Below are 24,090 nucleotides of genomic sequence, written 5' to 3'. Positions count from 1 at the left end.
TGTTATATGGCATTCTGATTTATCATTACTAAATGTTGATCAAATACATCTATAATACATTAACTTTTATGTTTTAACTTACATAGTCAAACTAAAAAAGGTATCAACTAAATTATTAAAAATGTTATGAGATTATTTAACTTAAAAGATGACTTATTTTACTGCAAAATCCTCAGAAAGTATATTCTTAATAACAAACCAGTTTAAATATAAATTTATGGGATCTTCAGCTATAAAAACAAGCTCTTTTAACATGTATAATAAATATCCCTCACTGACTGTTTTGTTTGGTTTACTAGAACCTCCAAAGTTTGTTAAGAAATTAGAAGCTTCAAAAGTTGCAAAGCAGGGGGAATCCATTCAACTGGAATGTAAAATAAGTGGTTCCCCAGAAATCAAAGTTTCGTGGTTCCGAAATGACAGTGAACTTCATGAAAGTTGGAAATACAACATGTCATTCATTAATTCTGTGGCATTGCTTACCATCAATGAAGCTAGTGCTGAGGACAGCGGGGACTACATTTGTGAGGCTCATAATGGTGTTGGTGACGCCAGCTGCAGCACAGCGTTGACAGTGAAAGGTTAGACACACTAAGCTTCTTCATTTCCTTATTCTCCTCTGATTTGGGCTCTTAGCAAAGTTATGAGCTCCAAAATAAAAGGATAATTAAGGTTATTTTGTTGCAATTCTTCAACAAGTTTTAATGAATTGTCATTTCTTGTGTCAGCATGTATTGTGATATGATCACACCAGTCAGTCTTCAAGGTTCTAGATTTAATTTTTTCTTCCTTTATAGTAAGCAAGTGTTCTCATTGTTTATCTTCTTTTTTCTGGTAGCACCTCCTATTTTCACCCAGAAGCCTTCTCCAGTAGGAGCTCTTAAAGGTTCTGATGTGATTCTACAATGTGAAATTTCGGGAACTCCCCCATTTGAAGTAGTTTGGGTTAAAGATCGAAAGCAAGTTAGAAGCAGCAAGAAATTTAAAATCACTTCGAAAAATTTTGATACAAGTCTTCATATCCTTAACCTTGAAGCCTCCGATGTCGGGGAATATCACTGCAAAGCTACTAACGAGGTGGGAAGTGACACGTGTTCTTGCTCTGTCAAGTTCAAAGGTTTGTATACATGGGCACAAAAATATATGCCCCTTACTTCTATCTGTTCTTGCCTAACTAATAACTTGTGTGGCCATGACTCTCACATGTTTTCCTCTAATCACAAATTTCTTTCATCAGAACCTCCACGATTCGTGAAAAAGCTAAGTGACACCTCAACACTTATTGGGGATGCTGTTGAGTTACGGGCCATAGTGGAGGGCTTCCAGCCAATTTCTGTTGTCTGGCTGAAAGATAAAGGTGAAGTCATCAGAGAAAGTGAGAACACCAGGATTTCATTCATTGATAACATTGCAACCCTCCAGCTGGGGAGTCCAGAAGCATCGAATTCTGGAAAATATATATGCCAAATCAAAAATGATGCTGGAATGAGAGAATGCTCTGCAGTCTTGACTGTACTAGGTTAGTAGCAAAGCACAGCCAGAGAAAAAAAATCAAGCTAATTGATCCATGATCATTTTCCTCAAATATTCCTCTTATCGAGTAATACAGTGATTGTACTCTTGAGTTTGAAAGGTGACTTTGTTTTCAATGCAAAATACTTCTTCTTTTAGAACCAGCCAGAATCATAGAGAAGCCAGAACCCATGACTGTCACTACTGGAAATCCTTTTGCATTAGAATGTGTAGTGACTGGAACACCCGAACTCTCAGCCAAGTGGTTCAAAGATGGAAGAGAATTGTCTGCAGACAGCAAACATCACATTACATTCATCAATAAAGTGGCTTCCCTCAAAATCCCCTCTGCAGAAATGAGTGACAAAGGGTTATATAGCTTTGAAGTGAAAAACAGTGTTGGCAAAAGTAACTGCACTGTATCTGTCCATGTTTCTGGTGAGTAGAATGAGATTTTTGTGCATATACAATATTTCCACGGGGTGGAGGGGCACAGAATAAAACTTCTCTTTAAACACAAAACTACCCTTCCCCACATAGATCGGATTGTGCCTCCTTCCTTCATCCGCAAGCTGAAAGATGTGAATGCCATCCTGGGGGCCTCAATTGTTTTGGAGTGCCGAGTCTCTGGTTCGGCCCCAATTTCAGTTGGCTGGTTTCAGGACGGAAATGAGATTGTTAGTGGGCCCAAATGTCAGTCCAGCTTTTCGGAAAACGTCTGTACTTTGAATCTGAGCTTGTTGGAGCCCTCCGACACAGGCATATACACGTGTGTGGCTGCCAACGTAGCTGGTTCCGACGAGTGCTCAGCAGTCCTGACTGTGCAAGGTCAGTGTGCAGGGAAAAAGCTGCTGCTTCTCTAACACCTCTTTCATGTGGATGTGATGTCTGCCTTCCCTGGAGTTTCTTTATTTTGTCTTCATGTTTAGTCTTAGCTCCCTTTTTTTTAAGGAGCAAAAGCACTTCTCACTTGGATTTCTTTCTTCTCTTAATCTCCCCTTCCACCTTGCAATATCTAGAACCACCATCTTTTGAACAAACCCCCGATTCTGTGGAAGTTTTGCCTGGAATGAGCCTCACGTTCACCAGTGTCATCAGAGGCACCCCTCCTTTCAAGGTCAAGTGGTTTAAAGGCAGCAGGGAACTGGTGCCTGGGGAGTCATGCAACATCTCCCTGGAAGATTTTGTCACAGAACTGGAGTTGTTTGAGGTGCAGCCATTGCAAAGTGGAGACTATTCTTGCCTCGTTACTAATGATGCTGGCAGTGCTTCCTGTACCACACATCTTTTTGTGAAAGGTTTGCTCTTTCCCCCAATATGTGCATCTTTTAAAATTTCTCCTAAGTCTTCATTAGAAGACATGAATTTTACCCTCATGTTTTCTCCCTATAGAACCAGCCACCTTTGTGAAAAGACTGGCTGATTTCAGTGTTGAGACAGGAAGCCCCATAGTTCTCGAGGCCACATACACTGGCACACCTCCAATCTCAGTGAGCTGGATAAAGGACGAGTATCTTCTTTCACAATCTGAGAGATGCAGTATTACTATGACAGAAAAATCTACCATACTGGAAATTCTTGAGAGCACAATAGAGGATTATGCACAGTACAGCTGCCTGATAGAAAATGAGGCCGGTCAAGATATCTGTGAAGCTCTGGTATCTGTCTTAGGTGTGTTGACAGCTACCTCTTTGTATTGCTCTTTCACTTCAAACATCCTCTTTTACATGGCATGACTGACTGATTGATTACCATCCTTTGTACCATAGAACCACCATACTTCATCGAACCTCTGGAACATGTGGAAGCAGCCATTGGAGAACCTGCAACTTTACAGTGTAAAGTGGATGGAACTCCAGAAATTAGAATTTCTTGGTATAAAGAACACACAAAGCTACGATCAGCTCCTGCATATAAAATGCAATTCAAAAATAACATTGCTTCCTTAGTAATCAACAAAGTGGATCACAGTGATGTGGGAGAGTATTCATGCAAGGCAGAGAACAGTGTGGGGGCAGTCGCTTCTTCAGCTGTGCTTGTTATCAAAGGTGATGATGGTGTTGTTTAACCTAGTGTGTGTGGACAGATTCATTTTCTTAAAAACATCAAAACTTTCATGGATTGAAATATGTTGTGGATGCTTTCTCACTTGTAAATAAGGATTATCTGTAACTTCTTTACAGAGCGCAAACTTCCACCTTCCTTTGCAAGAAAACTGAAAGACGTTCATGAGACTCTAGGCTTCCCAGTTGCATTTGAATGCCGCATCAATGGCTCAGAACCTCTTCAAGTGTCTTGGTACAAGGATGGGGTTCTTTTGAAAGATGATGCTAATTTGCAGACATCTTTTGTTCATAATGTAGCAACTCTTCAGATTTTACAAACTGACCAGAGCCACGTAGGGCAGTATAATTGCTCTGCTTCTAATCCTCTTGGGACCGCTTCATCCAGTGCCAAGCTCATTCTCTCAGGTGAGTAACTCACATTACCCTCTTCATTGTAAAGCAGCTTCACTGCTCCAGGCCACCAAAAGGCTGGCGCCATTTAGTTTCTGCTGTGTATATGAGAGCATGGAAATCAAAATCACCATGTTGGTCTTCATTCTTTTCAGAGCATGAAGTGCCTCCTTTCTTTGATCTAAAACCTGTATCAGTAGATCTTGCTCTTGGAGAAAGTGGTACTTTTAAATGTCATGTAACTGGGACTGCACCAATCAAAATCACTTGGGCCAAAGATAACCGAGAGATACGCCCTGGAGGCAACTACAAGATGACTTTGGTAGAAAATACTGCCACTCTGACAGTTCTCAAAGTAGGCAAAGGCGATGCCGGGCAGTACACCTGCTATGCAAGCAACGTCGCCGGAAAAGACTCTTGTTCTGCTCAGCTGGGTGTACAAGGTACTTGTTAGAGTGAAGGAGCAAGATCTCTTCTACATTTTCAGTATCTTAAAATATAGGAGGGTGGATGTGCTTGAGAGAGAGCTACGTTTAGGACCAGGGTCTAGTGATTAAAATGGATCAAGTGGATCAAGGTCCTTCCAAATGGAGACAAGTATTTTTTTATTACTTAAAAAAAATTTTTTTAAACTAGGAAAACATGGACCAAAAGTCCATTTTAAGAGAGTAAAAATAGAGACTAGAGAGAGACAACCAAAACTCTACAAAATTGCGAGAAAATCCTAGTTTGAAAGGCATTATCATAGGAGAAAAAAGCGAAGTTATTGCAAATGACTTGTTTTCCACAGTACTTAGTAAATGAATGGATTTTGTCCGTCTAAGGCATAGTAAAACTCCAAACTATCAAGCCCTTCAAGGAGAATTCAGATGAGAATGATAAGTTCAACTTACTTTCCTCCACGAGCCCCACTTAAATAATAGTGGAGGTCAGCAGCTGAGGAGTAGGTAGATCAGTATCTGCTATTATGGAAGGCAGTCATGTGTTTCTGCCACATGCTTATAGCTGCTAGTGTTAGCAATTAAATAGTTTACTCAATGGACTGCTAGTCGAGTCCGTTAGAGTATTTTTAAGGGTTTTTATGGTGGTGGTAGTTTATAAATATCTTGAAATTAAAATATAATTAGATTTAGCAGCCCATTTGCTCTATGACATATAGCTAATCATTTTCGCTTCCCTATGCCTGAATTTTTTGCTTCAGTTAATGAGGAAAGCATTACTCTCGCACACTTCAGAGGAAAATTATGAAGGTTGAAGAAATATCCATTTCACACCTATAAGAGGAAAATGGCATTTTAAAAATATTAGGATATCTGACCCATTTTGCCATTCTGGCTCTTCATGCTATGTAACTGATAGCATTGCAGCCTTAGGAAATAGTTCTCCACTGGTTCACATACAGGACAGTAACGAAACTCTCATTCCCCATGGACCTCAGAGGGCTTCCACTGACAGATACATGCTATTATCTCTGATCTTGGCACTAGAGAAGGGACTCTTTTGCTGGGAGAGGACGGCACATTAGAGAGTAACGTCTTTTTCTCCTTCCTTTAGTAATAATACTTGATGTAGATGCTTACAAAAACAAGCGTATTTTATTTTAGAAATTTTCTATTTAGGTTTTATTTAACTCTTCTTCCTGGAACTGCATAAATTTGTTTTCCAGAGCTAAAGACCTCTCTAGCAAAGATTATTTTTTCCACCTCATCTTGAATTATATGCATCTTTTCCATCCCTTACCCTTTGTGTTTCCTTTTGTTTCCATAGAACCACCCAGGTTCATTAAGAAGCTAGAACCTTCAAGAATTGTGAAACAGGACGAATTTACAAGGTATGAATGCAAAATCGGCGGGTCTCCAGAAATCAAAGTTTTATGGTACAAGGACGAGACTGAAATTCAAGAGAGCAGTAAATTCAGAATGTCATTCGTTGACTCAGTGGCTGTGCTGGAAATGCACAATCTCAGTGTTGAAGACAGTGGAGACTACACCTGTGAGGCCCACAATGCAGCCGGCAGTGCCAGCAGCAGCACGTCCTTAAAAGTTAAAGGTCAGAGCTCTTCCCACCTGTGTATTTTTCACATTAGCCTCCTCTTTAATTGTCTTCTTAACTCCCTGTTTGACTCTCCAACGATGTTTTAAAATTGGGAAAGGACACAGTAAAGAATTGAAAGTGTTTTTCTCACTCTATCTCCGATGGAGTGGAAGACTGATTCTTACTTTTAACTATATACTTACATAATACATCCGTATCTTCCTTTTTTCCAATTTTAGAACCACCCATTTTCCGCAAAAAGCCTCATCCTGTCGAGACACTGAAAGGAGCTGATGTCCACCTTGAATGTGAGCTTCAGGGCACGCCCCCATTTCATGTTTCTTGGCATAAAGACAAGAGAGAACTTAGGAGCGGCAAGAAGTACAAGATAATGTCTGAGAACTTCCTTACCAGTATCCACATCCTGAATGTTGATGCTGCAGACATTGGGGAATATCAGTGTAAAGCCACAAACGATGTGGGGAGTGACACTTGCGTTGGTTCCATCACTCTCAAAGGTTAGATGGACTGCATTCTCTTCTGCTCACTACTTCCCTTCTAATTGTAATAGTCTGTTGCCCCCTTCACCCTAGGTCAGTCTTATCACTAACAGCCTATTCCACTTTCCCTTTGTTTCCTTTCCAAGTCTTTTTCTGTTTATTCTGCATCCCGTTTCTAAATCCTACTAAATATCCTTTTAGATAATGTTGTCATTAGGTTTTGATTGGATTAAGAAAGCTGGAGTAGATGAGATATTCAACTTTCCTACTGAATATAAACTTTAATGTGTCCCTGCTCGCATCGACCAAAAATGCCTCTTAAATGGAAATGATACATTATCACTAGTTTGATTCTTGGCATTCATGATTTGAGCAAAATGCTATCAGTCCCACACATTTTAAAACCCAGGCTTTCCTCTTTCTTCATCAGCACCACCAAGCTTTGTGAAGAAGCTCAGTGACATTTCTACTGTCGTTGGTAAAGAAGTTCAGCTGCAGACTATCATTGAAGGCGCTGAGCCCATTTCAGTGGTATGGTTCAAAGATAAGGGGGAAGTCGTTAGAGAAAGTGACAACATATGGATTTCTTATTCAGAAAACATTGCAACCTTACAATTTTCAAGAGTGGAACCAGCCAGTGCTGGAAAATACACTTGTCAGATCAAAAATGATGCTGGGATGCAAGAGTGCTTCGCCATGCTATCCATTCTCGGTTAGTACGAAGATGATGTTATCACAGATACAAGGCACATACTCACCAGGATCTGTGTTTTCTTTAGTTTTTCAATTTGAATTTAAAATATGGGTATCTTTTACATTTCATTCCAGAGCCTGCAACAATTGTAGAAAAGCCAGAATCCATAAAAGTTACCACAGGAGACACCTGTACCTTGGAGTGTACAGTAGCTGGCACCCCTGAACTCAGTACTAAGTGGTTTAAGGATGGAAAAGAACTAACAAGTGACAACAAATACAAAATAAGCTTCTTCAACAAAGTATCTGGCCTTAAGATCATCAAGGTGGCACCAAGTGACAGTGGGGTATACAGTTTTGAGGTGCAGAACCCTGTTGGTAAAGACAGCTGCACAGCTTCAGTGCAGGTTTCAGGTTGGTTGATTTCTTGGGCTTTTCCTTCATCATTATAATAATGTATTTCCTGATTTTCATAAATGTATATGGGTTGTTCCATCTTCTATAGGATAGCATGAGTCTTACATCTTCTGAATCAGCAAATTCAGAGGCAATACCATCTGTAGAATTAGAAGAAAACCACATTCAAATGTTATATCCCTTTCTTTTTGAGGAATTTCCAAAATGATGATAGGAATGAAAAATAGTGTCCGGATAAGGTTAAAGCAGTCTTCCTTTATGCTGAAATAATTCACCACATAATGCTTCACGGCAAAGAGAGAATAAAATCCCTAGCGAGTCAACCATCACATTCTGCCCACTGATTCTCCAAGCTTTTGATAGTGTGAACCCATAGAGGATTTTTTATTACCCTCACAAAAGAGCCAGATGGATCTAGGGATATTCCATCAAGAAGACAGCTCTCTCTTCAAGTCATTTTATCATTGTTGTCCTTTTTTTCTGCTTTTTTTGGTATCACATTCAGATCGAACCGTTCCTCCTTCATTCACAAGAAAACTGAAAGAGACAAATGGTCTATCCGGTTCCTCAGTTGTAATGGAGTGTAAAGTCTATGGGTCACCTCCAATCTCTGTCTCCTGGTTCCACGAAGGAAATGAGATCAGCAGTGGAAGGAAATACCAGACCACCCTGACAGATAATACTTGTGCTTTAACTGTGAACATGCTGGAAGAATCAGACAGTGGTGACTACACATGTATAGCTACTAATATGGCTGGTTCTGATGAATGTAGTGCTCCTTTGACTGTGAGAGGTCAGTTTACAAAACAGTAAAATGAATTGCATTTCACAGTTTATTAAGCATGTTTGTCATCACAATTCACAAATCTAAACCTTTTCTGATATGTGCTTTTGTGTTTAGAACCACCATCTTTTGTTCAGAAACCTGATCCCATGGATGTTTTAACTGGGACCAATGTAACTTTCACCAGTATCGTAAAAGGAACACCTCCTTTCAGTGTTAGCTGGTTCAAGGGTAGCAGTGAAGTAGTACCAGGGGACAGATGCAACGTGTCCTTGGAGGATTCAGTTGCTGAACTGGAGTTGTTCGATGTAGATACATCACAAAGTGGAGAATATACTTGCATAGTTAGCAATGAAGCTGGCAAGGCTTCTTGTACAACACATCTCTACATAAAAGGTTTGTCAGACTGCTCTTCTAGATTTATATGGTTAGTAATTAGATGTGTCTATGTCTCTATGTATATGTGTTTGATATTTTCAATTGATATATTTTCAATTTGGTCACTTTAGCCCCAGCCAAATTTGTGAAGAGGCTGAATGATTACAGCATAGAGAAAGGAAAACCCCTGATCCTAGAGGGTACATTCACTGGAACTCCTCCCATTTTGGTTGTCTGGAAGAAAAATGGCATAAATGTAACTCCTTCTCAGAGGTGTAATATAACTACGACTGAAAAATCGGCAATCCTGGAAATTCCAAGTAGCACAGTAGAGGATGCAGGACAATACAACTGCTACATTGAAAATGCTTCTGGAAAAGATTCCTGTTCAGCACAAATACTCATACTAGGTTTGTCATGATTGCACATTCTTACCTTTGTATGCAATCGATGATCTGGCCTGTCTCCTTCATCACTGATTGGTTATCTCTCTTGGTTGCAGAACCACCGTATTTTGTCAAGCAGCTGGAGCCGGTTAAGGTGTCTGTTGGAGATTCTGCCTCTCTACAATGCCAGCTTGCTGGAACCCCTGAAATTGGGGTATCCTGGTATAAAGGAGATACAAAATTGAGACCCACTACGACCTACAAAATGCATTTTAGGAATAATGTTGCTACACTGGTTTTCAACCAGGTTGATATTAATGATAGTGGAGAATATATCTGCAAAGCTGAAAACAGCGTGGGAGAAGTTTCTGCATCAACTTTCCTTACCGTTCAAGGTGATGGCAATATTTTTAAAGTGAACGAATTTGTGTTTCTTTTGAACAAGATTTAAAATGTCTGGGGAGGCCTTGTTTTTCGGAAAATCTTTCCAAAGTCTTAATATTCTGCTTAAGTAATCCTATTTACAGTTAGTGGCTTATCTTTTTCTGTGGATTTTACAGAGAGAAATAATATGACTAAATCTTTCATTGGAAGGATTATGCAATCATTTGCTTCTATAATTAAATCTTTTTTTAAAAGTGATCATATATTTTTTAATTGCACCCCATAAGTATCTCATGCAAATTGTTAGAAGGCAGTCTTTAAAATTACAGGAATCTGCTGCTTGCCCAGAGACATGCCTTCAGCCAACCAATTGCTTTACTGGTTTTCAGATTGGTTTGCACCTACTGTGCATAAGGGTTGGTCTCAGAGTGATACTTTTGCTCCAGAAATCTATATGCTTTTCTTTATCTCCAAGTTAATTCAAGAGACGTTAATAATTCCTGATTTTTAAAAGAAATCACATATATACATGCATTTTGTATATATATAATTGTGAGAAGAGCATTTAGTAAATTAAAGTGTTTGTTACTTTTATTCTGTTCCTACAGAACAAAAACTTCCACCATCATTTTCTCGACAATTGAGAGATGTTCAAGAAACAGTTGGACTGCCAGTTGTTTTTGATTGTGCCATAAGTGGATCAGAACCTATCTCTGTGTCTTGGTATAAAGATGGCAAGCCATTGAAAGACAGCCCAAATGTACAAACATCATTTTTAGACAATACAGCCACACTCAATATTTTTAAAACTGACCGGAGCCTTGCAGGCCAGTATTCTTGCACAGCTACAAACCCTATAGGCTCTGCTTCTTCTAGTGCCCGGCTCATTCTTACAGGTTTGTGGATTCTTAAACTTTTATTTCTATAATTAAAGTATTGTAATCAAATGTGAAATTAGGGAGAAATTTCTGTTTCAGTAAACTGACACGGTCCAGATACTGAGCCTGAAACCTTGTCTTTCTGCTCTACTATTAGAGGGGAAGAACCCACCCTTCTTTGACATCCCTCTTGCCCCTGTGGATGCTGTGGTGGGAGAAAGTGCTGACTTTGAGTGCCACGTCACAGGCACACAACCGATAAAGGTCAGCTGGGCCAAAGACAACAGAGAGATACGAAGTGGCGGAAACTACCAGATTAGTTATCTGGAAAACAGCGCCCACCTGACAGTCCTTAAAGTAGACAAAGGAGATTCTGGACAATATACCTGCTATGCTGTGAATGAAGTGGGAAAAGACTCATGCACAGCTCAGCTGAATATAAAAGGTATTGTTTATTTTATAAGTGATCCCACGAAAGTGTAATCATTTTGTAGTATATCCTAAAGGTGTAGTTTTTATGATGATGAATGCAGTTTAGGACATTTTTAAACAAATGAAAAGAAAACGTTTAAGAGGAAATAAGTTTATCTAGAGAAGAAGTAATTTTTTAAATCTGTATTTCTTTCTTTTCTTGAGACAGGGTCTCACTCTGTCACCCAGGCTGGAGTACAGTGGCATCATCTCTGCTCGCTGCAACCTCTGCCTCCTGGGTTCAAGTGATTCTCATGCCTCAGCCTCCTGAGTAGGTGGGATTACAGGCGCCCACCACCATGCCCAACTAATTTTTGTAATTTTTGGTAGAAATGGGGTTTCACCATGTTGGCCAGGTTGGTCTGGAGCTCCTGACGTCAAGTGATCTGCCCGCCTTGGCCTCCCAAAGTGCTGGGATTACAGGCATGAGCTACCACACCCAGCTTATAATCTATATTTCTAAAACTTTACATATTCCATATGATACTGAGACTACCCCTTCTTTTTACAAATTTGTGATTCTGTAAATAACCATGAGTTATTTCTTATCACCCACCTTGTAAGTCAAAGAACAGTTTAGAATAAGCTCATAGAAGGAGACTGAAATGTTTAGGAACATACACTGATATAGTGTATTTAGTTGGTTAGCCTTGATTTTTAACTAAAAATATGAGATTTTTTCCTTGAAAAGCTTCATATTAGTAATCTGCTTCTGGATTCTACTTCATATATCCTTGCAATTTCTTACAGAGCGGCTCATCCCACCAAGTTTCACTAAAAAACTCTCAGAGACAGTAGAAGAAACAGAAGGGAATTCTTTTAAACTTGAGGGACGTGTGGCTGGTTCCCAACCTATAACTGTTGCCTGGTACAAAAATAATATAGAGATACAACCAACTTCTAACTGTGAAATAACATTCAAGAACAACACATTAGTGCTGCAAGTCAGGAAAGCAGGCATGAACGACGCGGGTTTGTACACATGCAAAGTGTCCAATGATGCAGGCTCTGCTCTGTGCACATCTTCAATTGTCATCAAAGGTGAGTTATCCTCACAGCCCCAACCTGTTGTTTTTCTTCACTGCCTGTTGTATAGCCATGTGCATTTCTTATGATATCTTGACCATGTAAGTTATAACAAATATAAATACACATTATTTAACTGTGTATTTATCACTCCACATGTTTACCAAAAATATAAATTATTGTGATTTAATTGTGTCTTCCCAAAGGAGGTGTCATTTAATGGACTAATATCTTAGGTTTCTAAATCATATCCCCAAATTCCCTTAGGTAGTTAGAAGTTTCAGCATACTCTGAAATGTGTGCATACGTGACACATATATTTTTATGAAGTACATTTGTTTTGAATTTTTTCTAATGTTCATCACCAAATATCACACTTACTTGACTATTATTGAGTTATACATTATATCACAGTCTGAAACTTTCTCCTTTCTAAGTGTATTTCTAAAGGATTATTGTTTAATGTATATTGCCCAAAGCTTTGGACCTGCAAACAAATATTAATCCCAGACAAAAGGGTAACATTTGCCCAAAAAGAAAAATAATGGGTAGAAAACATTGCATATCATTATGGAAGATGTATTTAAATACACAATCATAGCTTGAGACAATGAAATAGACTATGTTGTTTAAGGATATCTTTATCTGTTTCTCTTCACTGTAACGGCTTCCAGTAATTACAACATAGCTTCATCAAAATCACATTAAAAACTAAACTCTTAGAGCAGCTTGGAATTGATTACCAATTCTTATGATCTGGTTGATTATCTCACAGTGTACAGATAGTAAGTTATTATTAATAGACTGATATTTCTCATAAGTAAATATCACTGAGTTGTCTTAAAATTCCAATTTCATCACTCATTTAATGGAATTTAGATGCATTTAGTTTTAGAACACATTTAATAAAATGAAAAACATATACTTAGCAGTGGCTTATGTTCATGATTTACATTCATGATGGTTTTACCACGGCAGATAAATGCTTTCTATAGAATTCTGAAGCTATTTGTAAAATTTTTTAAAGGGTAGACATCAGAAGTTTTAATCTTTGCAATAACTAAAAAAATGGCCTTATTCTTTCTAGGTACAGGTCTCAGAACCATTGAACAAAATCATTATATACTACTGAGTTGTACATGGCCTTCCTATCATGTTACTCATCGAGTCTTCATCATTGGTCTTCAGTTAAACACTGAACTTCAACTCCTAATTCCTTTGGGCTAAGATTGGATTTTAAATGCTACTGTGGCTCCATTTAATAGCTAAAGATGAACATCAGAGAAAATCACATATAAATATGTGGGCTCATGTATTACTCAGATGCTAGCTTTCTTTCCTAGAGGGTAGCAATCACTGCTGCTGGAGATAAGCAGAATTCCCAAATAAGCCCTTCATTTTCAGGGTTCAGCAAAAACGCAGCTGTACACAGGTTTGAGAGAATTAATAGTGTGCTACATGGTAAAGAAGTTTATAGTAACTGCCAAAGTCTGCAGTGCTTAGTCAGGACACAGATGCTGGGGCAATTTGTGGGCAGCATGTCATGTGTTCTTTGCTTGTTTTTAAACCTTTATCGTTTTTAAAAATCCAACAAATTTAAACTACTGTCTTTAGAGAGGAATAAACCAGACACATAATTCTGTTCTACTACAGCAACCAGTGTTACCTGTTAGAGGCAAAACCGGTTTTCTCTTTATTTGTTTCTCTTGTGGAATTTAATACTTTTTTTGCCTTTATGTTCCTCATGAAAATACCTTTTCAATTCCAGAACCTAAGAAGCCACCTGTATTTGATCAGCACCTTACTCCAGTAACAGTGAGTGAAGGAGAATATGTGCAGCTCAGCTGCCATGTCCAGGGATCTGAGCCAATTAGGATCCAGTGGTTGAAGTCTGGCAGGGAAATAAAGCCTTCAGACAGATGCAGCTTCAGCTTTGCTAGAGGGACAGCTGTACTGGAACTCAGAGATGTGGCTAAAGCAGATTCGGGAGATTATGTGTGTAAAGCTTCAAATGTGGCTGGAAGTGACACTACCAAATCAAAAGTGACCATTAAAGGTACAGACACCTCAAAAGTATTACGCAGTTCAAGCCAGCCACTACTCATGTTTATTTGCTTATTACAATTTCACTAGAAATGGAATCAGATTTTTAGAAATATCAGTTGTTGCTCATCTGCAATTTGTAGGCTCCTTATTATAATTGAAATATTAGATAATTTAACAGAAATAATGTCAATACAAAGTATCTGAAATTATTACAAGTTTACCACTCTTCTTGAACCTCTTTTCACCATATCCAGTAAGATTTAATTAATGCAGTTCCAAAAATGATGCTATAATAATGTGATAGAAAGTAGGCTGGTGTGATACACCTGGAAAAAATAAAACCAGGTCTAAAAATATTGACACTACTAACATGATTATAGTTCAACCTTTGATAGCTATCATTAGCATAAATGTCTGAGAAGCTGCTTTATCTTCTGTAACCCACCGTTACATAGGAAGAGAATTCTGCAGTACTTACTTATCACACTGCCAACCTCCTAAGGCTTATTTTAAAAAGGGGGATATTTATTACAATTCTGAGGTGATTGTAGTAACAAAACATGTAAACGTTTTTTCAGACAAACCAGCTGTGGCCCCAGCAGCCAAGAAAGCTGCAGTAGATGGAAGACTCTTTTTTGTATCAGAACCTCAGAGTATCAGAGTCGTAGAAAGTAAGTGTACTTCATGAGAAGTGCATCTTCATCTATCTGGTACCTTTTACTTATGATTTAATTTTGGAAGAACTGATTTTAGAAAATTAAATTTTTATTCATTTGTCTTCATTATTCCTTAGAAACCACTGCAACCTTCATTGCAAAAGTTGGAGGTGACCCAATCCCAAATGTTAAATGGACAAAAGGGAAGTGGAGACAGCTGAACCAAGGAGGTCGTGTTTTCATCCACCAAAAAGGCGATGAAGCAAAACTGGAGATTAGAGACACCACAAAAACTGATTCTGGGTTATACCGATGCGTGGCATTTAACAAACATGGTGAAATTGAAAGTAATGTTAACTTACAGGTGGATGAAAGGAAGAAACAAGAGAAAATTGAAGGCGATCTTAGAGCAATGCTGAAAAAGTGAGTTCAATAAAAACCACAAATTGTACAGTCAGCCCTCGGTGTAAGCGGGTTCCGCATCCACAGTCAACCAGCCCCAGTGGAAAGTTTTAAAGAACAAAAATTTTAAAAATACAAATAAACAATACAGCATAACAACCATTTACACAGCACTTACATTGTGTTAGATATTATAAGTAATCTAGAGATGAAGTATACAGGAGGATGTGCATAGGTTACATGCAAATACTATGCCATTTTACATCAGGGACTTCAGCATCTAGCCACAGGCCTCTTGAAGCCAATCTCCTGTGCATTCAGAGGGACAACGGTAATGTTCCATTCACAAAAGGAATCTCTCAAAAGGCATGGGCCATCCATCTCATGATTCAGATTGTTAAAAAACATAGGCATATAGACATTTTAACAGAAGCAGATAAGCAAAAACATCTGGGTGTTCTTGTTTCATTAGAATCAATTTCTGAATGTAAGAGAAAGTTTTAAGAATGAGGTGAATGTCTATTACGATTTTTAAACAAAAAGAAATGGCCTAAAGAAACCCTAGTATTGTCTGTGCCTAGGTATGAAATTTTTGTTTCTATTATAATTTATTATGTTATGAATGGTTCTCTAAAACAACTGTTTTAAACATTTTCCATAATTATCATCCATTTCAATATGGTTTATTTTTCAACATAATTATTGAATTAAATCCACACTCAATTCCCATAAATCTTTTCCATGAGATGTATACTATTCTATTATTAAAGTTTTCCATTGCTATTATTATTTTTTTCTGATATTATAATTCATTAACTAGGTTCTTTGGTTATGAAGTTTACAGAAATACTTCTATTATTCTTTCCTTTCTTAAAATTTTTGATCCAATGTCTATATTTTATAACAATGGTCCTAATCCATCTGATTTTAATCCACTCCATCTCCAAACCCACATTTTAAAATTATTTCACAGCTAACGTGGTAAAATTAATATTTATTGAATAAAGAACAAGAAAACCTTAATGAAGTACATAATCTTTGAATGATGATAGACAATTAAAAATAAATAGAAGACAGGTGATTTATCCTTACTTTTTAAATTTTATTTAGGACTCCAATCTTAAAGAAAGCTGGGGAAGAAGAGGAAATTGATATAATGGAACTTCTCAAAAATGTTGATCCTAAAGAATATGAAAAATATGCCCGCATGTATGGAATCACTGACTTCCGAGGTCTTCTTCAAGCATTTGAACTGCTCAAGCAAAGCCAAGAAGAAGAGACACATAGACTGGTATGCTCCTTCATATATAGCATCATCCTAAAAAAGTCACATTTAAAACATCTCACACATTCCCTTTGAATTACCAGAATCCTATAGTTATATGACATCATTTAATATGACCTAACCAGCATCCAGAATGAAGTTGAATATAGTCATGCATCCTCTAAATCACATTTTGTTTCATATGTAATACCTATCATTTTTGTTCTTCTCAGGAAATTGAAGAAATAGAGAGGTCAGAAAAGGACGAAAAGGAATTTGAGGAACTTGTATCATTTATTCAGCAAAGACTGTCACAGACAGAGGTAAAAAGAATTATGCTGATAATAAAATGAACAAGTTGTGATTGAGTATTATTATAAGGGAAGGAGTAACAAATGTGTTTTCATTCTTTATTCTCCTAGCCTGTCACTCTGATCAAGGACATCGAAAATCAGACAGTTTTGAAAGATAATGATGCTGTCTTTGAAATTGACATTAAAATTAATTATCCAGAAATCAAGCTTTCATGGTATAAAGGAACTCAAAAACTGGAACCCAGTGATAAATTTGAAATAAGCATCGATGGTGACCGACATACACTCAGAGTCAAAAACTGTCAACTTAAAGACCAGGGCAATTATCGATTGGTTTGTGGCCCACACATCGCTAGCGCTAAACTAACCGTAATTGGTAAGTTAGAAAAGGCTTATGAAATACTTGCGAGATTTAAATTACTGTTGAGCACATCTGCGTGTGATATTGAACAAAATGTGTGTTGTATCACATGAACAGAGCCTGCGTGGGAACGGCATCTTCAGGACGTGACTCTGAAAGAAGGCCAGACTTGCACCATGACATGCCAGTTTTCTGTACCAAATGTAAAATCTGAATGGTTCAGAAATGGCAGAATCCTTAAACCCCAAGGTAGACATAAAACAGAAGTGGAACACAAAGTCCACAAATTGACCATTGCAGATGTTCGAGCAGAAGACCAGGGTCAGTACACCTGCAAATATGAAGACCTTGAAACTTCAGCAGAACTCAGAATCGAAGGTGCGTGAAACACTGTGGAGTCCTTGTGGTACAGCATAGGTCAACGGCAAATGCTGTGCAGGACGCCTGCAGCCCTGCCTTTAGATAGACATCAAAGTGGTCATGTGTTCTTATTTCCCAACACACGTTCTCATAGTATTCACTCACATCTCAAAGTTCATACAGAAGCACACGGGAAATATTCAAATGAGTGTCAATTCTTTTGCGTCATTCTTTTAGATTTTAATCTAGTCTAAGACATAATCTTTAACAGTAATTTCTGTCTAAAGTCTAAATTTCATGATTCTCATATCTAGGATTGTAGAAAGAAGTCTAGGAAAGGACAAGATCTCATAGCTGTAAATCTGGAGGATCTTGGTGAGGAATTGATATTTTGTTTATAGGACATAGTCTGACTTTCTCTGTACAAAATTATGTAGATAAAATTAACATGTCATGTGCAATTAGCAATTATTTTTCAAAAAATATTTATTTCATTTTCAGATCATGTTTCAACCTTCTGAATCTCTGAAATTAAGTGAAATCTCAGAATTTAGGAGAAACAACATTCATTTCCTAATTGATTATATGCATTTTCCAAAGACACCCTCAAACTTTCTCAAAATATTGAGAAAAATTTTGGTTATAATAGCATCTGCTTTCAGCTATTGGTGCCCATTTGTATTTGCTGAAACACAAATATATGACATTCGATTTACATAAACATGTCAACTTTTCTGGCTTACCTTACAATGAATATCAGTGACTGGTTGTATTTTAAATGATTTTCAAAGTAAAGGTCCAGCTGCAAGTACTAATTATTTTTTAAATAAATGATATTTTTAATATAATTATTTAGTAAATAGAGCTCACCAGAGTACTGTGATTTCTAAGATTTTATGGTACTGTTATACGTATAAGACCCTCCCCTCCATCCTCTTCTAGAAAACACTCCTGCCATCCACACAGATCCTTTATTTGTGCCCCTATGTACTTAGCAGATTTCCAAACTCTAAAATTTTTTTGTGAAATTTAGAAGTGCAGATTTCCTATTGAGTTTGAAATTATTTTACAAGAAAAGTTGTACATATTAAACAATTCTAGATCCTGAATAGCAGAAATCATTTTACTGAGGCAAGAAAGAATTTCACAGAGGAATAAGTTACAGAGTACAATTAAGTTTGTGTGCCCTAACACTTTTAAAATTTAATTTGACTTTGGGTCATAAGCTCTCTTTAATATGTCCTGTATATAAATATTTTAAGGGCTCACAATAATTTCTTTACACTTTGCTACATTCGTCCGGCAGGAATACACTTAAGTATTGGGATACTTTTTTGTTAATGATGCAAAGAAGTGTGCATTTCTTTTCATTTTGGATTTTTGAACTTTTCTTGCCATTTTATAACTGGGTACAAAGATGGAGATTTTAAGTATCTGAGGCAAAAGCAAGTAAAAGAAATTCCTCTCTATATAACCTAGCTTTGAACTCTCTTTGTACTTAAACAGCTGAACCAATTCAGTTTACAAAGCGTATACAGAACATTGTGGTGAGTGAGCATCAGTCTGCCACCTTCGAGTGTGAAGTGTCCTTTGATGACGCCATTGTAACATGGTACAAAGGACCAACAGAACTGACAGAGAGCCAGAAGTACAACTTCAGGAATGACGGTCGCTGCCATTATATGACCATCCACAACGTGACCCCAGACGATGAAGGTGATTTCATTGACAGTTTTCCAGTGAATGTATAATTGAAGGCTCATCTGTTTTCTGTATTTCTACCCTGTATGCGCTCATGCTCTAATTCTATCTAGAATGCTTTTTTAGAAAAGACAAGTGTAAATAAACACATACATATATTGAAGTAAAGAAGTGTTATTTGCAACATATCAGAAAACAAAAGTTGGATGATTTTTCTCCCTAGGTGTCTACTCGGTCATCGCTCGGCTGGAGCCAAGAGGTGAAGCAAGAAGCACGGCAGAGTTATACCTAACGACGAAAGGTGAGGGAGCGCCATCTGAAAGCCACCCTGCCATCTTTGAAACACGTAGCCTACCTATACCATTCTCAACAAAAAAATATCATTTTTTTTTTTATTTTGCAGAAATCAAACTTGAGCTGAAGCCTCCTGGTAAGTTGTTTTGTAAAAATCAATCCTTGCTTACAATAAATTCAGCATAATTTTGTAAATCATAGAAGCCAAACTAAAACGTATAAGATATCTTTCTCTTTTGGATAAAATATTTTTCAATAAAAGTGTTATTCAGTAAAATTACTTTCAGTCAAATAATAAAATGTTAAACTTTGTGAGTATGGCAAATCAGAGATAATAAGGTCTCACTCAGCTGATGCTAGAATCATGCCAAATAGAATGGCCACAGAATGAAACAAATTTTGACAGCAAGCAAAACTTACCTATGTGGCTGCATACAAAAGAATACTAATATTATTTTGTCTGTCTATTAGATTCTTCCGTTAGATATGCCTGACATATCTTAGGGTCTAATAAATAGCTTGTTCTCAGTCTCTCTATGGTTATCATTACATGTCCCTTTCCAGATATTCCTGACTCCAGAGTTCCAATCCCAACCATGCCTATTAGAGCAGTACCACCAGAAGGTAAGACCCAGAACCTCAGCATCTGAGCTTGGAGCAGCAATATTCTAGCACTACGAATCTGTACAAAACTTTATACCAACGCCCAAACTGCAGCAGAGTCAGAACAAACCCTTCCATGTTGTATTCTTCAGTGAGCAATTAGAAATTAAAGTAAAAAAAAAAAAAAAACAAAGTAGTTCCAGTAATAAATAGATGCTACTTTTATTTGTTCTGATTGATGAATTGGTACTATAATACCTTTGAAGTACTGAAAGAAATGCATGAGACTATTCATTATATTTTACGCAAAATAGGAAACTAAAACATGTTACTAACGGCATTTATTTTCTTCAGAAATCCCTCCTGTGGTTGCTCCTCCTATCCCCCTTTTGCTACCAACACCCGAAGAAAAGAAACCACCAGCAAAACGTATTGAAGGTATTATACCTCATCTACCTAGACGTCGAAATAAGAATTTCACTCTGCTGACCCGAAAAATGTTGCTTAATACAACACATTGGCCCTCTAGTGGTCAAGAGGTGGAATTGCCTTTCAAAATGTAAATTATTTTCTCAAAGTATTAGCTAACTAAATGTGTAAGTCATGTGCTTAAAACTCTGAAAATCATCAAACAAAATACTATGTTGCTATTAAAATATTTTATTTAAATGGAATTACTGAAACATTAATGTAGAATTAATTTTATGTTTCGTATTTTCTTAACTACTAAGTATAACAAAAAGAATAATGGAACCAATTTCTAGTGCAGCTTATGGAAATAAACCGTAGTAGTTTACAGTTAAATTGAAAATTATAGCTTGTGGTTCTTCTCAATTTGTAGTATTAACTACTCTTTAAATTTTACTATTTTGTTACAAAAAATATGATTTAGAATACTTATGAAATATTTGACTTCTTTTGTACCTAAGGCATGATCTCACCAATAAAGAAATCTTAAGCGTTCCAAGGAATTGCTCCTCTCAAATATTCAGCAGAGAAATTGTACTATTTGTGTCCCAAAGTTGCTCAACTAAATTAGACAACAGATTTCCTGGGACTTTCTGGAGTTATAGGGAGTTCAGAAATGCTGTCAGAATTCTCCCAGCATGGTCAGAAAAAAATTCTGTGTGTCAAAATCACACTTTTCTATAGCTAAGTCACTACTACTGTAGTAGATTCAAGGGGCGGACATGGTAGGCCCTTAACATCCACTACAATTGGCATTAAAAGTTTGACCTATTTTTCAAGCCAGTCTTAGAGGAAATTCAGTTAGAAACTTCCAATTTTGTGACTAATGCAACCTCATTAACAAAGAGAAGCATTTTTATGGTTCATACCAACATAAAGATTTTATCGAGCTGTGAGAACAGGGAGGAACAAGAATCAACAATCATAAATTGGATTTCCATTTGTCTTTTTTTTTTTTTTTGAGATGGAGTCTCGCTTTGTCGCCCAGGCTGGAGTGCAGTGGCCGGATCTCAGCTCACTGCAAGCTCCGCCTCCCGGGTTTACGCCATTCTCCTGCCTCAGCCTCCCGAGTAGCTGGGACTACAGGCGCCCGCCACCTCGCCCGGCTAGTTTTTTGTATTTTTTAGTAGAGACGGGGTTTCACCATATTAGCCAGGATGGTCTCGATCTCCTGAACTCGTGATCCGCCCGTCTCGGCCTCCCAAAGTGCTGGGATTACAGGCTTGAGCCACCGTGCCCGGCCTGGATTTCCATTTCTATTTCTGTTGTCAAAAATAACAACTTATGTTAATGAATGATTTGTTCTTTGACTGGTAGTATCAACATGGCTAAGTTTGAGAACTCACTGTGAAACTTGAGAAGTTAAATAATGTTTTAAAAATTAAAAGAGAGTGTTCTTTATTCATGAATACGAAAGGCCATAATCAAGTATGATTAGGAAATGTGGTTAAGGTATAACAGCAGCACAACAAAGGACTTTAAACCCACTTGTTACTCTTCCTTCTAACATATTTGTGTTCATCCCTAAGTGAAACAAGGATGAAAATGTGTACTTTTCTATTTATGCTATCACTTAGATTCACACCCCATGTTCTGAAAACTTTAACTCTTAGCAGACACAAAATCAGTGAAGATGTAAGATCACAGTACATTTTCTATATCCCTCCAAAACAATTTTTTTGCATCTAGTCCTAGATCTTTCCAAAACAAATATCTTGTAGTAATGTGCAGAAGCTCACTACTATCAACATTTGGAAAAATAAAATATTTCAATGAAATTCCTAGTTTCCTGAAAGCATTTTAGTTACTTATACCAGAAAACTTTTTTTTATTATTTTTTTAGTTACCAAAAAGGCTGTGAAGAAAGATGCCAAAAAAGTTGTTGCAAAGCCCAAAGAAGAGGTGACACCACGTGAAGGTATTATAATGAAAAAGCAGTCTTAATACTTTTTTCTTGGCTAAAACTTTTAAATCCTAAATAGTGGAGGGTGAAGGAAGGGTAAGAATTTGCAATCACAAAATGGTACCTCTCCCTTCACTCACTTTCACCCTCTTTGACTCAGTCCTCACTCTCTCTTTCTCAACTTCCTTTTTTCTCCCTTTGCTCTTTCCTGTCCTCCTGAGCCCCTGGGAACCAATGACAACACCAGTGTATTCTGGTTTTTTCTGGATGATAATTTAAAGAAGGTCTTGCCCAGAAGTCCAACAGCTATTCTTTTTTTTTCTTTTTTATTTTATTGTAAATTGACGATTTACTATTGTGTATATATTTACGGGGTACAAAGTGATGTTATGATCTGTGAATACAATATGGAATAATTAAATCAAGCCAATTAACATATCCATCACCTCAAATACTTAACATTTTTGTGGTGAGAATATTTGAAATTTACTCTTCAGCGAATATGAAATGTACAATACACTATTATTGACTATATTCACCACTCTGTACAACAGATCTCAAGAAAAGCCATATTTCTCCTGTCTAGCTAAGATTTTGTACCCTTTGGCCAACATTTCCCCATTCCCTCAAATTCCCAGGCTCTGTAACCATCATTCTACACTTTATGAGTTCAACTTTTTTAGTTCCACATCTAAGTGAGAACTTACAGTCTTTGTCTTTCTGTGCCTGGCTTATTTCACTTAGCATAATCTCCAATTCTATCCATGTTGTCACAAATGACAAAATTCCCTTTTTTTTTATAAGGCTGAATAGTATTCCACTGTGTACGTATGTACCACCTTTCCCTTATCTATTCATCCATTGATGGACACTTAGGGTGTTTCCATGACTTGGTCTTTGTGAATAATGCTGCAATGAACTTGGAAGTGCCCAACAGCTGGTCTTGATAAAGTCACATCAATAGAAGAGCAAGGGTTGCTGCTAATTTTAAGAGGTTGCTGCAACCCACCTCAGTATCCTTCCTAATTTAGGTGATCTAAATATCAATATTTGAAGAAAAAATACTTTATGAAGGAGAATCAATTCAAATCACTTTAACTTTCAATATATCCTGGAAGATTTTTAGGAAAACAGTTGGATAACTACATTTAAACAAATAGTTTTAACCCATTTGACTAAGATTAGAGTACAACAACCTCCATAAAGAAGGAAAATATGGAAGCACAAGGCATCATTCATCATTCAGACTTTTCTGAGTGGTCATTTGTGAAACATCATGGAATAAGAGGACACTCAAAAAGCATGGATATTTCGTGAACTTTATAGTTAGTAATTGAAAATGTCTAATGCATTATTTTTAGCATTGGACATATTAAATATTCTCTTCATGCTTCATGTTAACTTATTATAAATCAATCTAAACTAGAATCAAACTTTGGCCTTTTGCATGTTTGTTTTTTGTTAATATGGCATTGCATAGCATTTCTAATGAGCTAGATTTGGAATTTATAAAAGCATTATTATGATTCCTGGAAAGACTGGTGTATTCTTAGTAGTCATAGCTCCTACAAACAACTAACAATGATGTGCAGGATTAGTAAACATTAATAATAATGTAATCTAAAAATAAACACCCATTTTTATGTTTTTAAACTCCCAGAGATTGTCAAGAAGCCTCCACCTCCTACTACCTTAATTCCAGCAAAAGGTAAATAAAGAGAAATTATTTTTATTCTGTTTATTCCTGAGATTTGCACTTCTGCTGACTATTCTTATTTTAAATATTAGGCTTCCAACTT

General features: G+C 37.1%; 1 protein-coding gene across 2 annotated transcripts in view; it reads left to right on the top strand.

The window, feature by feature from the left end:
- TTN (titin) overlaps positions 1–24,090 on the top strand; it is a 270,912-nt gene that overhangs the window by 83,092 nt on the left and 163,730 nt on the right. For both annotated transcript variants that reach the window (XM_073019847.1, XM_073019846.1), the window contains 35 exons: positions 300–581; positions 839–1,117; positions 1,238–1,519; positions 1,672–1,950; positions 2,053–2,340; positions 2,532–2,810; positions 2,905–3,183; positions 3,282–3,560; positions 3,696–3,983; positions 4,124–4,411; positions 5,736–6,017; positions 6,242–6,520; positions 6,933–7,214; positions 7,331–7,609; positions 8,118–8,405; positions 8,514–8,792; positions 8,906–9,184; positions 9,277–9,555; positions 10,153–10,440; positions 10,580–10,867; positions 11,644–11,934; positions 13,688–13,975; positions 14,544–14,636; positions 14,759–15,044; positions 16,134–16,314; positions 16,521–16,610; positions 16,710–16,977; positions 17,080–17,340; positions 18,829–19,038; positions 19,247–19,324; positions 19,427–19,453; positions 19,882–19,941; positions 20,275–20,358; positions 22,232–22,306; positions 23,952–23,999. In XM_073019847.1, the coding sequence (XP_072875948.1) occupies positions 300–581; positions 839–1,117; positions 1,238–1,519; positions 1,672–1,950; positions 2,053–2,340; positions 2,532–2,810; positions 2,905–3,183; positions 3,282–3,560; positions 3,696–3,983; positions 4,124–4,411; positions 5,736–6,017; positions 6,242–6,520; positions 6,933–7,214; positions 7,331–7,609; positions 8,118–8,405; positions 8,514–8,792; positions 8,906–9,184; positions 9,277–9,555; positions 10,153–10,440; positions 10,580–10,867; positions 11,644–11,934; positions 13,688–13,975; positions 14,544–14,636; positions 14,759–15,044; positions 16,134–16,314; positions 16,521–16,610; positions 16,710–16,977; positions 17,080–17,340; positions 18,829–19,038; positions 19,247–19,324; positions 19,427–19,453; positions 19,882–19,941; positions 20,275–20,358; positions 22,232–22,306; positions 23,952–23,999 (7,986 nt within the window). The remainder of the gene's footprint in view (positions 1–299; positions 582–838; positions 1,118–1,237; positions 1,520–1,671; positions 1,951–2,052; positions 2,341–2,531; positions 2,811–2,904; positions 3,184–3,281; positions 3,561–3,695; positions 3,984–4,123; positions 4,412–5,735; positions 6,018–6,241; positions 6,521–6,932; positions 7,215–7,330; positions 7,610–8,117; positions 8,406–8,513; positions 8,793–8,905; positions 9,185–9,276; positions 9,556–10,152; positions 10,441–10,579; positions 10,868–11,643; positions 11,935–13,687; positions 13,976–14,543; positions 14,637–14,758; positions 15,045–16,133; positions 16,315–16,520; positions 16,611–16,709; positions 16,978–17,079; positions 17,341–18,828; positions 19,039–19,246; positions 19,325–19,426; positions 19,454–19,881; positions 19,942–20,274; positions 20,359–22,231; positions 22,307–23,951; positions 24,000–24,090) is intronic.

This window comes from Chlorocebus sabaeus, chromosome 10 (genome assembly GCF_047675955.1).
Source record: "Chlorocebus sabaeus isolate Y175 chromosome 10, mChlSab1.0.hap1, whole genome shotgun sequence".
Lineage (NCBI taxonomy): Eukaryota > Metazoa > Chordata > Mammalia > Primates > Cercopithecidae > Chlorocebus > Chlorocebus sabaeus.
This window is presented reverse-complemented; position numbering and strand designations above follow the sequence as displayed.